The sequence below is a fragment of the Uloborus diversus genome, chromosome 1, assembly GCF_026930045.1.
Source record: "Uloborus diversus isolate 005 chromosome 1, Udiv.v.3.1, whole genome shotgun sequence".
Lineage (NCBI taxonomy): Eukaryota > Metazoa > Arthropoda > Arachnida > Araneae > Uloboridae > Uloborus > Uloborus diversus.
This window is the reverse complement of record NC_072731.1, coordinates 21,198,920-21,213,835: the sequence shown is the minus strand read 5'-3', so window position 1 is coordinate 21,213,835 and position 14,916 is coordinate 21,198,920. Positions and strand designations below refer to the sequence as shown.

The following is a 14,916-nucleotide window of genomic DNA, read 5'->3' as shown; positions in this document are numbered from 1 at the left end:
TCATTTCAATCCCCCAAAAGTAGAACTATTCCTTACATTATTCTTTAATAGCAACACATATCAATAAAAATGCTTTTTTTTAGAATAACTATGAACTTTTGAAATTGAAGTTGTGCTTTTGAACATTCATTCACTGGTCAGACTACCCTAAAAAGACTTCCCTTCATGATTGTTTTGTACATACCGAGAAATTTCACACTTGCATACCAATTAAAACAGACATTTTATTTAAATGAAAAACACAACAAAATAAATATTTTTTTGTTTTTTGAATAAAACATGCCACAGATGCAATTGTAACCTGCCAGCTGAAATGAGCTATTATAAGCCATGCAGGATTTTCTTCTCCTTCCCCCGAGTCCAGAATTCTTCGGTTCTGAAGACACACTGACGACATTTCGCAATTAGCATGGCCATCCCTTAAGGTCATGACGAGAGGCGATTGAATTTTAAGAACGACCTCCTACAAGGACCCCCTACTAATAGCGAAATTGGCGTTGATCTGCAATGCGGCACGCTTATATGGTCGGAATGTGGGCGCATGAATGAGGATAATTTTGCATGGACAACAACAAAGATTTCTTCCTACTTTGAATGCCAACAAGCTTTCTACAAGATGACTGACAGATGAACCATCAAGATTTCTTCCTAACCCGAATGCTGAGGAAGCTTCTCTGGCATGACTAGTTGGACAACCATCAAGATTTCTTTCCAACCCAAATGCCAAGAAGACTTCTCTGACATGGCTGGCTGGACAACAATGAAGTTGTCTTCCCGACTATAATACTGAGGAGGCTTCTCAGGTATTGCCACTCAAACACCAATGATGGTTTCTTCCCGACTGGAATGCCGAGGAGGCTTCTCTGGTGTGCTTCCCACACAGCGCTGAAGATTTTTCCCCAACTTTAATACTGAGGAAGCTTCTCCGGCACGGCAGGCAGGACAACTATAAAAACTTCTTCCAGACTTCGATGACAAGGAGGCTTTTCTGACATGGCCGATTTCTATGTATACAGGCGTGCCGCATTCGTCACCGTGGTCGCAAAGATCCAGTCCTGGCTAAATGAACGGAGAGCTATGACTCGAGCCTCCGACGTCCACCGGCAGGATTGAAGACGGAGTTTTCTCCACTGGCGACTAGTTTTGTACAGAACCCTACGTACGGTGGGTATGGCAGTCAAAGACTAAGACAAGGGAGAGAAGAATATGTCTATCTACGATGACCGTACGAGTTCGAAGGCCCATTGGAGGCTTGACTGGAGACATCATCAGCACAATCCTCTTCTATTGCATCTTTAAGGAAAAAAATACAAGAAAGAAATTAAATTTAAATGAATGTATAAATACTAAAATTCTTTATAACTTTTACTTATTGATTTAAGTATAATTTAAGGTGCCATAAGGTCTGCCTTTTACAATCTTTGCGTGTGATTCTGCTGACCATTTTAGCCAAAACTATAACTGGAGCCAAATGAAAAAGTTAAGTATCACTAAAAATCTTGATCTGAAAGTTTTTCAAAACAAGTAGAGTGAATCTGATTGCAAACTTTTGTTTTTGACAAACATTTTCAACAAATTAATGATTGATTACATATAATGTCTTCAAACAGAAATATCAGTAACATAAAAGGAAGTGAGATTTTATTTGAAAGTCAAGTTTCTCAATATAAAACCATTTACAAGTTTCAGTTCATAATGAGGACTTTGAATTTGCAGCTAGCTATTAGCAATACATTACAGTTAACTGACATTTGAAACAAAATATTTTAAGAAACTTTCCAACGTTAGTAGATCAACATCATTATTTCTAGAAAAAACAATGAAGGAAATTTGGATAACATTCACAAAAACTGAATTATAACAAGTGGGAGAAAAGCAGAATATTGCTTTGATTTTTTGTGGGTGAGCTAAAATGGAATTTTAAACTTAATTTTCCTTGCTATACAAATCAATAATTTTAAAAAAAAAATCAGTAAATCATAAAGAAAATTCAAAAAATAGCTTCGAGTCTGTACAATCTTCAGAAGAAAAACTCAAGTAGTCCAAAAACTTTTAAGGATTTAAACAACAAAGCATAGAGCATGTTTATTGCCCAATCAGCACCTCATATTTTAATCCTATTTTGAAAAAAGTTAAATCAGTTACACCCTTATTTAAAACAGTCCAAACAAATTGTATTTTGTTATGAATACCAGCCTCTTGTATTTTAAAAGTACAGGCCGGTCCAAAAGTGATCCGAACCGTTATAAAATCTTTTAATTAAAAAATACTATTAATTTTAACTGCAAATTATTTAGCTCATTGGCAACACTTTACTTCTCAGAATGACAAGCTATTTTTATTTTCAGTTTTCATGCACATTGACACTTTCAGTAGCTTTTTGTTAGTAGGGTGGTCAAGATGGATTTTCTCAGGATTAAGAATTTTTACTGAATGGAAAAGCTCTTCATAATTGACGCGTCAATTTTTGATGGATCAAATTGTTGTATTCTGACAACCAACATAGCCTGTGAGATCATCTCAGGGATGTGTGGATCAAAACTCGCTTTTGGAGTAATCTTGGGAGCAGGAAATGGCGAGTTTGGAGCAGTAAAACGGCAAATTTGGAGCAGTAAAATTGCAAATTTGGAGCAACTATAAATATTTCAGGGCTGGAAAAATCTTTTAAATTACCAATACTTAGTTCAAAAATTAAAATAATTGCATGCCCAGCCAGGCATGTAAGGGTAAAAGATTCAATACTGATCGGAATTTTTACATGCTCTGGGCATGTCGCACAATATAATTTTCAAGCCCTGATAAATTTCACACACAGAGACATCTGTGACTTATACATCACTGCTTTAGTGCACCTTTAAGTTTTTGTGCTTTGATACCTATATTTAAAATTTGTTTACTTTGGTGTTCATATATCATGTAAACGACATAAGATATATATGATACATTAAACTCAAAAACATACTCAGAAAGGTTTTTTAAAAAAAAGCAAAAAAGAATGGTTAAATTTAAAAACTTTACTTCAACAAGTTTCAAATGAGTTTAAAGAATTATTAATTTATCTTTTTCTTTCCTTTTGGTATGTGTAAGTTGTTTACTTATATTTGACCTTATTACTGTTATTATTGTTATAATTAGTACTATTATTATTTTGGCATATATGTTTATGTACTGAAATACTTGATTAACAAATCTGAATATCAAGCAAAGGCAACATTAATATTTTTTATTTTTAACTGTTTGACATTTAATCACAAAATTTATAATGAAATTACGATGAAAAAAAAGATTTTGGGAAATGATGTCATAAGAAAAGGAATTTTAAAATACATGTGAAAAAAATATGAAAAATATGAGAAAAGAAAAAAATAAAAATAAAAAAAATAAAAATTTTTAAGACAGACTAAGAATATGGAGAAAGTGCTGGAATCTGAGAAACTTGAAATGTTTACATATTCATTACCAGAGCATTAGAATTCGCAATCTAATTTGTGCTATCTTAAGAATCGCCAACCAAAATTAAAAGATCAATTTTCTGTCCTAAAACAGAAAGAAACCCAAGATTCAAAACCGGTGAACTATATTAATTTTTACAGATGACTTTCGCTTAAATCAATTTGGATGCAACTGGATTGATATTTTCAAGTGGGCATAACAAGAAGACAAACTTACAAATCCTTATATACTGAAAACAAAAGATAAGAAAGGTTGAAAATAATGATCAACACAAAATGTTTCAAGTCAAAAGAGCATAATCACATAAAAAATTAAAACAATCTAGTTTTTCAAAAGTAAATCCAATCGGATTTTGAAACGCGCAAAAAATAGGGACCAAGTCAAAAAATCGTAAAAACTAGCTCTAAATTCATAAACTTCATAATATTTTTCAAAACCTGCCAAATATACCGAAGGAGAACTGCAACATTAAATGCAAAATTGCACTTTTGGCACAAGTTTGTCCCATTTTGGCACAGAAAAGTTCATTTGGTGGTCTTTTGGGGCAGTTTGATTTGATCAAGAGTTTTCAATTCTTGAATAATACAAACATGATAACCGTGAAACTCCAATTGCTTCAGAGCTCTGTGAGAAACTCCGTGATAAATCCATCTGTAATGCCGGTTTTCTGCGAGACACTTTGTATATGAGTTCAATATTTTGCTTTTCCCCTTGTCTATTTTGTGCTGGCCCAGTAGATATGGTTGTCAACTTCTCCAGTCTCCAACATTTCCAATTTCCTAAAAACCAGATATTCAACAAAATATTCTTGTATTGTTGGGTGCAGAAATCTCGGAAACTAATTATGGAAAACCTCAACAAATGCTTTAAATGATTGAGTTGGAAGATTTTGCTCAATATAAAAAATTCTTTGACCTTACCCTCTACTTTGATTTCCTTAACTCAGTGGGCACAACCTTTTTTTTACCCTGAGTGCTACACTTCAAATTAAAATGGTTCTTGCAGGCCAGAACACGTATAAAATTTTCAAATACTTAACATTTTTCTAAATAACATGGGATAATATGGAAAAGGAAAGAAAATTAAAAACCAATAATTATTATTATCATTACTATGTTTTTTTTTTTTTATTATTAAATGCATCTGTAACACAGTGATTAAACATGCTTTTCGATTTGTAACATTTATGAGCCATGCAGATCAGTTTCACAGGCTGGATGTGGCCCGCAAGCTGCCTTGCTTTGTTGTGACATGTGACAAAAAAAAAATGTTTTCCTTGAAACATGTATAGAAACAATTGAATAAACTACTTACTAATCAAAAAATCACCTTACCAGCCTCGGCGGAGTTATGATGAGCAGTCAGTGGACGGCCTAAACCTAAGGTATTGTGTGTCTGCTCATATTCCAGAACTTCATGGTAGATAAGTTCTGAAATTATTCACACAAATTAGGAAATACATTGAAAACATTCATTATTTATTCCTTTTCATTAATAATTTTAAGGGTTTTCTTTTACCTTTCCACTGCTCAACAGTGTGTTCTCTTTCATCAACAGAATGGTCGTACGGACCAGGTGCTGGCTACAAGTGAAAAACAATTACTGAGAACAAAACTTACTAATAAAAAAACTTTTTAGCATTGCAAATAGAATAACAAATAATGAATGAAATACAAAGACAAATAGTTTTTTTCGTGCAAATAGAAAGTTTTTTATATAAATTTTCAGATTTCAAGATTTTAATCCTGAAGATCCAGGATCCATCAAATAAAGAGCCCCAAAATGTCAGAGCTGCTACGTGAACTTGTTGCCATGTTTTGACTAAGCTTGCAGAAAATGTGTTTACACTGTTGAAAATGATAGCTAAAGAACTTTACCTAGTGTAGGGTTGCCATCCAAATTTTGCTTCAAAATAGTTGCTTTAGTAGCCTAAATTGTAAAAAAAAGTTGTCGAAATAGTCTCCTCAGCACAATGATTAAGTTGTTTTTTCCAATATCTTTTAACTATTTACTAACTCAAAAAATACATAGTGTAACAAAATCACACAACAGAAAATCTTAAAACATAGCTTGCACATTTTTGCATTTGAATTCGACCTCAGTAGATTGACGCATTCACCGCGAAACGCAATTGGCTGAAAACTGTATGATGCAATCTCCATAGTGTGTTGGAATGCAACTGATTGGCTCAGGAGCAAGTCGTTCTTCCTGGGTCATTCCATGCGAAATGAGCAAAATTCGCAAAAAAGTGGTGGCCGCATGGTAAAAGATTTTTATGAAATTTGGTATACAGGTTCCTTTTATGCCTATATAAAAATATCTAAAATATTTTTGCTTAAAATTTTTTATTTAAATAGTTACATGCGATTGAAAATTGGTCAAATTGAACAGCATTCTCATCAATGCTAAATGTTGCACTTTTGAAGGCTTGCATCTTGTTAACTATTTAATGAAAAAATAAAAGTTATATGTTTTTGCAATCTGTGGAGTAGGGTAATCAATCTGATATCAGTAAAATTTTCAAAGTTATTACAGTTAACTTTTAACCGAGTCTCAAAAACTGAAAATATTTCAATTTTCTCATAATTAAGCATTTTATTTTTTAATCTCAATCTTTAAGGAATGCATTAGCTTTGATGAAATTAATACCCAATAATATGCTAAGCATCATAAAAGAAATACCTTACTTTTGAAGTTGTATTTTAACTCATTTGTCTTCAAAATCAGTTTTAAACTTAGTGACATTTTATAAAATGATGATTTTCCCCTTCATGTACACACAAAAATTCAAATGAGGGAAAATTCGAAAATTCAGACAACTTTAAATTTTTTCAAGAATATAGAGCTGTGTTTCTACTTTTTGCTTGAAGAAACTCGAAATTGGTTTTTGATTTCCAAACGTAAAATAAAATTCAGAAAAATAGCATTTTCTTTCTGTTTTATGGGTCAATTCATACAGGTTCGACGGATGGTTGCGCTCGACCAATTTTAATTTTTTTGAAATTCATATCCCTAAAAGCTGCATATGAAAGATGTTTAAAACCTCTTTTATTTTTTATCTCAACTTTGATTTTTTGGAGGTCATCAAAAGTGATTTTCGTATTCAAAAATGGGACATTTAGACCTTTGCATTTTGGCCAAAATCTATTTGAATTACATTTATGACAGTTAATTTAACACTTTGATGTTAAAGTGCATAAGTTGATAGTCTTACATGCTGAGTTACGTAGCTGAAAGTTAATAATTAAAATAATGGCAACAGGTTAGTTCAAGACCAAATGTAAAAATTTTACTCATTTCAAAGGGGGATAACTCGCGTAGGGGACGGAAACACAAAATGAAATACGGCAAAAACTAATCACTGGAACCATGCTAAAAAGAATATGTAACTGTTGCTGTGTGTTTGTGCGCCCTTTATAGATTACAGCCCCTCAAAAATCGGAAAAATGACAAAAAATGACATTTTTAGACCCCTGTAAACCAAAAGGGGATGGAATTAAAAATAAAATTTCTTGGCCAATTGAATATTCCATTCAAGTACTATACATGCTATACATATTGTTTTTTGTATTTGGTTTGTAAAAAAGATACAGGTCTTTGAAATTGAGCAATTTTGAATATTCCATTCAAGTACTATACATGTTATATATATTGTTTTTTGTATTTGATTTGTAAAAAAGATACAGGTCTTTGAAATTGAGCAATTTTGCTAGTCAATTCACACACTAAAACAGAAATTAAAAGTGTGAAAACTTCATTGCACCTTCTTAAATTACATATATTGTGCCCTACATAATACATTATACTGAAAAAACATATTGTAATTTTCAAAATAATTATTTTAATTTTATAACTTAGAAATATTTGAACATGAATGAGTAGTTTACACTGTATGAAACCTGTATGGATTGACCCTTAAATTACGAGAATTCAAAACACTAGATAAAAGACTCAGTGATGCAAAAGCAAGTATATCTAATTTTGATTTTTTAAAAATGTACATTTTAGCAAATACTTCATAAACATGCTTTTGAGAAAATGAAACACGAAAGAAATGGTTAGTTTTGCTAAACTTACAATAAAAAGAACTAACTAATGGAATTTTGCCTAAGTTCAAGTTACTCTAGTAACAAAAATACGCTGATACCAATGATTAAAATTTAATAGGATCTAAAAGACACTTCAATATATTACATAAAAAAACTTGAGTGAATTTAGAGCATTCCCTCATCTTCAAAAAAACATCTGAAATAGAGGAAAAACTGAAATTTTCGATTTTTTAAAGTACGATTTCGTCATCAAGATATTCATAAACAATAACTAAATTAGAGCAGATAGTTAATTACAGATAGTTTTTCAATCTGAATCATTTTTACTCTTATATTTTCATTAAAAGAGCTAGAAGAGTTATTAGAAATCTGAAGTAAATTGGCAAAATTTCAATATTTGTTAATATCTCAGATTCAAAAAAAGATCCGAATAAATTTTACTTTGCTTTTTCCCAATAGAGTTTTGTTTATAGAATGCGGAAATATTTATTTTTTAAGTGTACGTTTATAACTTATGGAGTTATTGAGTCATAAAATGGCAGCAATGAACTCTGAAAATTTAGGCTTAGCATTTTAAGCATCAACTTCTAATGTCAATAACAAAGCAACAAACAGTTTTTAAACTTCCATACTTTGCATTCCCTCATAGATATGCATGGTTTACCTAAATAAAAATTTTCATTGAAATCTGTGACATGTCAGCCACAGCTGATTTGCTCATTTCGCATGGAATGACCCTCCTATTTCTTTTTCAATGAATTTCATAAAATATGAAAAAATAGTCGCTTTTTATTGCAAAAAGTCGCTTTTTTTAAATAGTCGTTTTTGGCCTGTTTTTTGCCAAAAAAGTCGCTATAGTCGCCTAAGGTAAGAAATAGTCGCAAAAGTCGCCTTTTTAGTCGCCAATGGCAACCCTACTAGTGCATCAATCTGTTTTCTTGCTACCAATGAAATACTGTATATTGCATACAATCACAAGTTTTTGCTGAAAAATTAGAAACTACATTTCTGCACACAAAAAGTAGTATGTTTAAAATCTAAGATCCATTCCATTTTAGTAGGATGTGTATCTCTTTTTTTTTTTTCTTTTTTTCAAGTTTATTTTCTTAATACTCACTTTAATTGTTTGGATGGTTGAACTAAAATTAATTGAAATGAAGTAAATTTATTTGGACAGGAAAAAAATGTAAAATAACTTTTCGGAAATTCTAATAATTATCCTTGTTAAGAAATAAATAAATACCTTTGTGCGGAAAAGTAAATGGTTATCAACAAGGTTTTAACCCACAAAATTAACAGATTACTGAATATACCTATTTTGAGATTTTAAGGAACCTCTTTTTCAATGCAAATAGTGAGCTTTTGGATGAAAAGACATCCAGTAAAAGCCAAAACTTACTGCATGTCTTTTCATCTAAAAGCTCACTATTTGCATTAAAAAAGAGGTTCCGTGAAACATTGAAACATGTGTAAGCAGTAATCTGCCAATTTTGTGATTCAAAATGTTGTTGATCAAAAATTAATTAGTCTTGTAGCTTATACGCAGAATTGTAAGTAGAACATAAATAAATGACACATTAATAAATGGCAATAAAACTTTTAAGTTATGAAAATACAATTAAAATTGAGTAATTTTATTTACACATTCAAATAAATTATTGAATTACTAAGAACTTTTTCAAGGCATTAAGTGAAACACAAATTTGAATCTTTAAATGTTTATAATGTAATTGTCAAGTTTTAGATGTGTTAGTAATGGTTCACTCCACTAGTGTTATACCATTAAGATTTGTTCTAAAATCAAAACTCATGTGATCAATGAGAAATAAATCCTAAGCCAAAGTATGTTTGATCGAATGACAACACATCGGATATTTATTTTGATTTCTTCCCCATTAAAACTATTTAGTCTATCCATTGTGCAGAATCTTTTAAAAAGTGGAAAAATGGAATATATATATTATAATAATAATAAAAGTGAAAAATATTGAAAAGACCACACCAAGAGCCCATAGATGCGCAACGCAGCAAAACTAAAAAGCCAAGTAAATATAAAATTAAGCAATCAGAATTTCAAATATTAAACAAATTATAAATAATAAGTGATGATAAAAAGGAAAAATGCAAACAGCTATTAAGTAGGAATAGATAAAGAGTGAATCCAGAGCTCATCAGCCGTGGAGGATTCATTAATTATGGTCAAAAGACCAAAATTTTTTAACTATGAACTAGAAGAGAATGTTTAAGCTCCAATAAAACAATAAACTAGTTTATTGTTTTTAGCTTAGCAAGTGGTGCGTTTGCCCATTGTTACTCTATATTACATGTACTGGAGCTTAAACATTCTCTTCTAGTTTATAGTTAAAATTTTGGTCTTTTGACCATAATTAATGAATCCTCCACGGCTGATGAGCTCTGGATTCACTCTTTATCTATTCCTACTTAATAGCTGTTTGCATTTTTCCTTTTTATCATCATTTATTTATAATTTGTTTAATATTTGTAATTCTGTTTGCTTAATTTAATATATATATATATATATATATATATATATATATATATATATATATATATATATATATATATATATATATATATATATATATATTAGTGGCACTAATTTTACATGAATATACTGAAATTCTAATTGAGCTAAATAAGAATCAAAAGGAAAAAAAAACATCATCAATGGATCACTTACAGCATTGACTTCACTTTCTTCGTACCACACATTAATGTAAGGATGGAGCAGAGCTTCTTCCACAGATATCCTCCTCTCCGGGTCAATGACGAGCATCTTCGATAACAAGTCGCGTGCCTGACTCGCTAAAAAACAATCATCAGGATAAAATTATTTCCACGCATTTTTTGAGTTTTTTTTTTTTTAATAATGAATCTGACATTTTTTTATATAATCTGAATTAAATGTATCAAGCTATTCCAAAATTTTACAGTAAAGCATCAAATTTTTTATTTCTGCATACCTAGGAACTTGAGAACATCTCAACGTGTGGAACAATTTTGAGAGTGCAAACTAAGAAATTTATGTGAATGCAGACAAAATATTTCTTTGCATCATAGGTTATCAAGGAAAAAAGGTCACATTTTCTAAAATTGGTTTTTCAATTTTTTTCACAAATAATTATTGCTAAGAAATTTTGCTTAATCTTCAAGTTCAAAAAAGGGGGGAAATTACGTCAGTATTCCAAATATATTTTTTAAATAGCTTAGCGTTCCAATTCCCAATCAACATTCAACTTCCCTGACATTTCCAGGGTTTCCCTGATTGAGTTCTTGTAAGTATATAACTAAAGCTGAATTTCAGTTGAACAAAGCTCCTGGAGGCAAACAAAGATTTAAGAAAAACTATTAAAATCAAGTTAGGAGCAAAGGATGGATTGAGTATTGGAATCCTTCTTGTTGTTGTTGTTGTCTTATTCCTCCTGATCTAGCCGCTAGGCTAGACCAGGTCCAAATGTCCAAAAACCTTCAAAAAGTCAAACACCAGAAGAGGACTAGAATAAATGTCCTCCCTGATAAGGCCCACGCAGTTCAACAGATGTTCTGGAGAGGCCTGTTGTAAGTTACATTTGGGACACATCAAATATAATTTTTGCCCCTTATCAAAAGAAAGGCTCTTGATATGACCACTTGCAAGTCTACTAATAGCAGACTGGTAGCTCTATCCACCTTGATGTTAAAAGCACCACCCGGAGCCTGCCTAGTGTACTATGAGTGAATCGGAGGGGGTCTTCCACAGGTGCTGATTTGAGTTTTTTATTTTGGAGCAGATCTCTGTGAAGGTCAAAGTACTACTTGTCATTGGCACTTCAAAGGCACCTTCTTTGGCCAAAGTATCTGCAATTTCATTGTCATATATATCAATGTGAGATGGGATTCATTGAAAGAATATCTTGTGCCGTTGGGTAAGCTCTTTAAGAGAAGAGAGGATTGAGGCAGAGGTCTTATCACCAACTCCTGACCAGTTACTTAAGAGTTGGATGGCACTGCGGCTTCCTGATAAGATCCATATGTCTGCAGAAGAAGTTACAGGAATGATAGCTTTAAGAGCCACATCAATAGCGATTAGCTCCAATCTGAATTTTCCTTTCTTTGGAATCCTACAGCACAGTAGCAAAAAAGGGGAAATAAGAAGCCAAGTGGAATAGATTGAACAACTTGATAGACAGTAGGAAGAAGGAGAGAAGTCACTAGCTAGTAGTAGATTAAGAGAGGGTGAAAAGAACAGATGTCAAAATAGATAATAGAATTGGGAAAGGGCAAAGCAATGCTGAGATTTTCAGGATATAAAATTATTTTGTCCTAGGGACATAAAGAATCAAAATACATAAAAAGACTGCATCAAAAAGTAAAATAGATTTTATATTTCTTTTTTTACTAAGATTTAAGAGTTAAAATCTACTTCCTAATATTGTAATTCTAAGTCCTGCACATTTTTTTTTTACCAGAAAAAAAAATTCCAACATTTTTTAGAAATTAAAAATTTTCCTGACTTTTCCAGGTAGGTAGTCACTGACAACCTTTAAAGGAGCCACAAACCTTTTCTAACTTTCTAAATAAATTTTTAATTTGTTGCATTGGGATTCTGAGAAAAATTTAATTTATTCTCTTAATACTGAATAACAGCTTTTCTCATAAGTAAACACTGAAAATACTAGAATACTGAAATAGAAATAAGAAAATAAGAAGCAGCTCAAATTTTTCATACAAAGGAGGGGAAAAGTAAATCTTTTAAAGCTCAAATTTATTTCAAACAAATTAGAATTTTTTAATTGTCAGCACTCATGAAACATTAAATAGTTCAACATTTAACTGTAACTGACTTATTAGCCAATTGTACAATTGAAATATTGTAACATATTAAGACAGAGTATTGCAATAAAAATTACTTTTATTACTGTTTAAGTAATTAAAATGCAATAAAACTGGACTATGCCATGAAAAATGCTATTCTATTACAAATTTGTGTTTTACCACATTAAACTTCTCCTAAGGGTGCCAAATCACTTAATAGAAAGCAACTTACCTTTCAATCGATTATGTTCGGAGCTGTCAGCCGGAAAGAGCAAATCTGGGAAAAGCCTCTCAAATGTGTATCCAGCATACTTGGGCCTATTTTCTACATAATTACGGACTGTGAGTTGTAATCTTCTCATGAACTCCTGTGATGGAGTTCCTAGTTGCTCGATTATTTTATTCCATTGATCAATGTCTAAGTCATTAGTCAAGGAGTTATTTTTATCACTAATTATGGTTTCAAAGCAGAATGTCGTAAAATGTTGAGCAACGCGTCTTTTATTGAATGAAACGTTCTACAGTGACAGACTATCCATACATCAAATCATTGGAATTGTACTCATTTGTAAAAGAAGTATTTCAGAATATGTACAAAAAATTTAAAACCTGTCAAAGTCAAGTTTTGTAAAAATTATGAATGATTATTGATATAATCTTCAACTAACTTTGAAACTAATATTAATTGCAGACCTGCCAACCTTATGAAATGAAAAAAACAGGAGATTGGGTTGAAGCTTCAAAGGAGAAAACGGAAGATTTTAAACGACGTTATTGGGGGGGGGGGGTTTGGTTTTATCAAGCATTTTCAGTTCAAAATACACTAATTAAATAAATTTAACAACATCGCCAAATTCTAAAAGATTCCTAGTAAATTAGCATGCAAATGACAGAAGCTATACCAAACATCAATCTACTCCAAAAAAAAAACACTAATACAATTTATATTAAGTGCCATTAACTCTCAGACACTTTTGTCACCTTAACTACAGTTTTGCTTACATTAATAAGTTGGAAAAATATGATACAAGTTGTAAAATAAATAGTGTATATAGTGAAACAAAAAGTGACCAAACAGTTTTTTGATGGCAGTACATTTCAAGTAGAACAATAAGCTTTTATTTCAAATGCAATTTTTTGGGGGGGGGGGCTAAAAGCAAGGGATGGATGCCCCAAATACCTTTGCATTTTAGGTCAATAGACATTGCAGTGTACAATTAACAAAATAATTAGAAAAAGGACAAACCAGAAAGATGCTAAAATATAGATGCACAATCACCTGCAATGAGCTGAAATATTACCTAAGTCTTTTCCCCACGTTCATACAAAAAACTATACAGAACCCCTCGGGTCCTGGAAAGGTCAAGAAGTTATGGCAGTGCCCTTTAGGGCTGAGTGATATCAGAATTTTAATGCCACGATATATTGCTCTTTTAATATTGATATTTTTGATATATTGATATATTTAGGTCGTTAAGTTCAACATTTTATGAGAAGGGGGGGGGGGGGTTGAAAAGCATATAAATGCAATGCCTAGTGATAGATAAAAGCCATCGGTAATCTTGGTGAATAAATATTTCAGCAATGTATTCTAATAATAATAGCTACAGAAAGGACGTTCATTTGTGTGTGGGGTGGGGGGGGGGGGGAGGGTCATGAGGCTGATTCTACTACTGAAACTTTTAGAGGAATTACTTTAAAATAATTTAAATCTTTTTATTAGTGGGTAATTCTTGGGGGAAAATGTGGGCTTGGTAAAATTGAGGGGTGCCATTGCAGTTGGGGGAGTGGGTACCCCTAGTTACATTATCTGCATACCAAGATCTGCAACAGGGAAATGCCATCAGACATCTTGATAAGTAAATATTACATGGACTTATTCGAATAATAATAGCTAAAGCAGGCATGCCCATTTGGGGGGTGGGGGTCATGATGCTGAGTATGCCTTTAAAAATTATCAGAGAAGTTATTTTGAAAGGTGTTTAGTCTTTTCAATAGAAGATCTTGTTTTGCAGGAAGCGCAATAAAATTGAGGGTGATATTGCAGTTGGGGGGGAGGAGCAATTACAGCTGTATCATCTGTTTATTAACATCTACAATAGAGAAAAGCCATGGAACATCTTGGAAGGTAATTATTTCAGCAATTTATGCAAATTTTAATCTCTAATAGATGTTGGCATTTTTTTTTTGTTGGGGGGAGGATAAAATTGAGGGGAGCACCGCACTTAGGAGGGAAATAGGCACCCCTAGCTACATCATATACATTATAAGATCTGAAATACAGAAAAGTCATCGAACATCTTGATAAGCACATATTCCAGCAATTTAGTAGAATAATAGCTAGAACAGGGTACCCAATTGGAGGGGGGGGGTATCTTGAAGTTGATTATACCATTGTAATTATGAGAGAACTTATATTAAAAGGATTTTAGTCTCTTAAGTATTCTTGTTTTTGGGGGGGGGGGATGTTTGGTAAAATTAAAACTGAGGGGGGCATTGTACTTATTGGGGGTTAGCAGCCCTAGCATTATTATCTATATATTAAGATTGGAAATAGAAAAAAGCCTATGGAAATCTTCAAAAGTTAATATTTCAGTAA

At 32.0% G+C, this 14,916-nt stretch overlaps 1 protein-coding gene across 1 annotated transcript in view; it reads right to left on the bottom strand.

Annotated features, from left to right (window-relative positions):
* Nucleotides 1–212: 212 nt before the first annotated feature.
* Nucleotides 213–14,916, bottom strand: part of LOC129234479 (stress-activated protein kinase JNK-like) — a 33,843-nt gene continuing 19,139 nt past the window's right edge. Inside the window, exons 8-12 of the mRNA XM_054868480.1 lie at nucleotides 12,550–12,735; nucleotides 10,204–10,328; nucleotides 4,972–5,035; nucleotides 4,788–4,883; nucleotides 213–1,293 (exon numbers count right to left, since the gene is read on the bottom strand). Coding sequence (XP_054724455.1) covers nucleotides 1,211–1,293; nucleotides 4,788–4,883; nucleotides 4,972–5,035; nucleotides 10,204–10,328; nucleotides 12,550–12,735 — 554 coding nt within the window. The 3' untranslated portion in view covers nucleotides 213–1,210. The remainder of the gene's footprint in view (nucleotides 1,294–4,787; nucleotides 4,884–4,971; nucleotides 5,036–10,203; nucleotides 10,329–12,549; nucleotides 12,736–14,916) is intronic.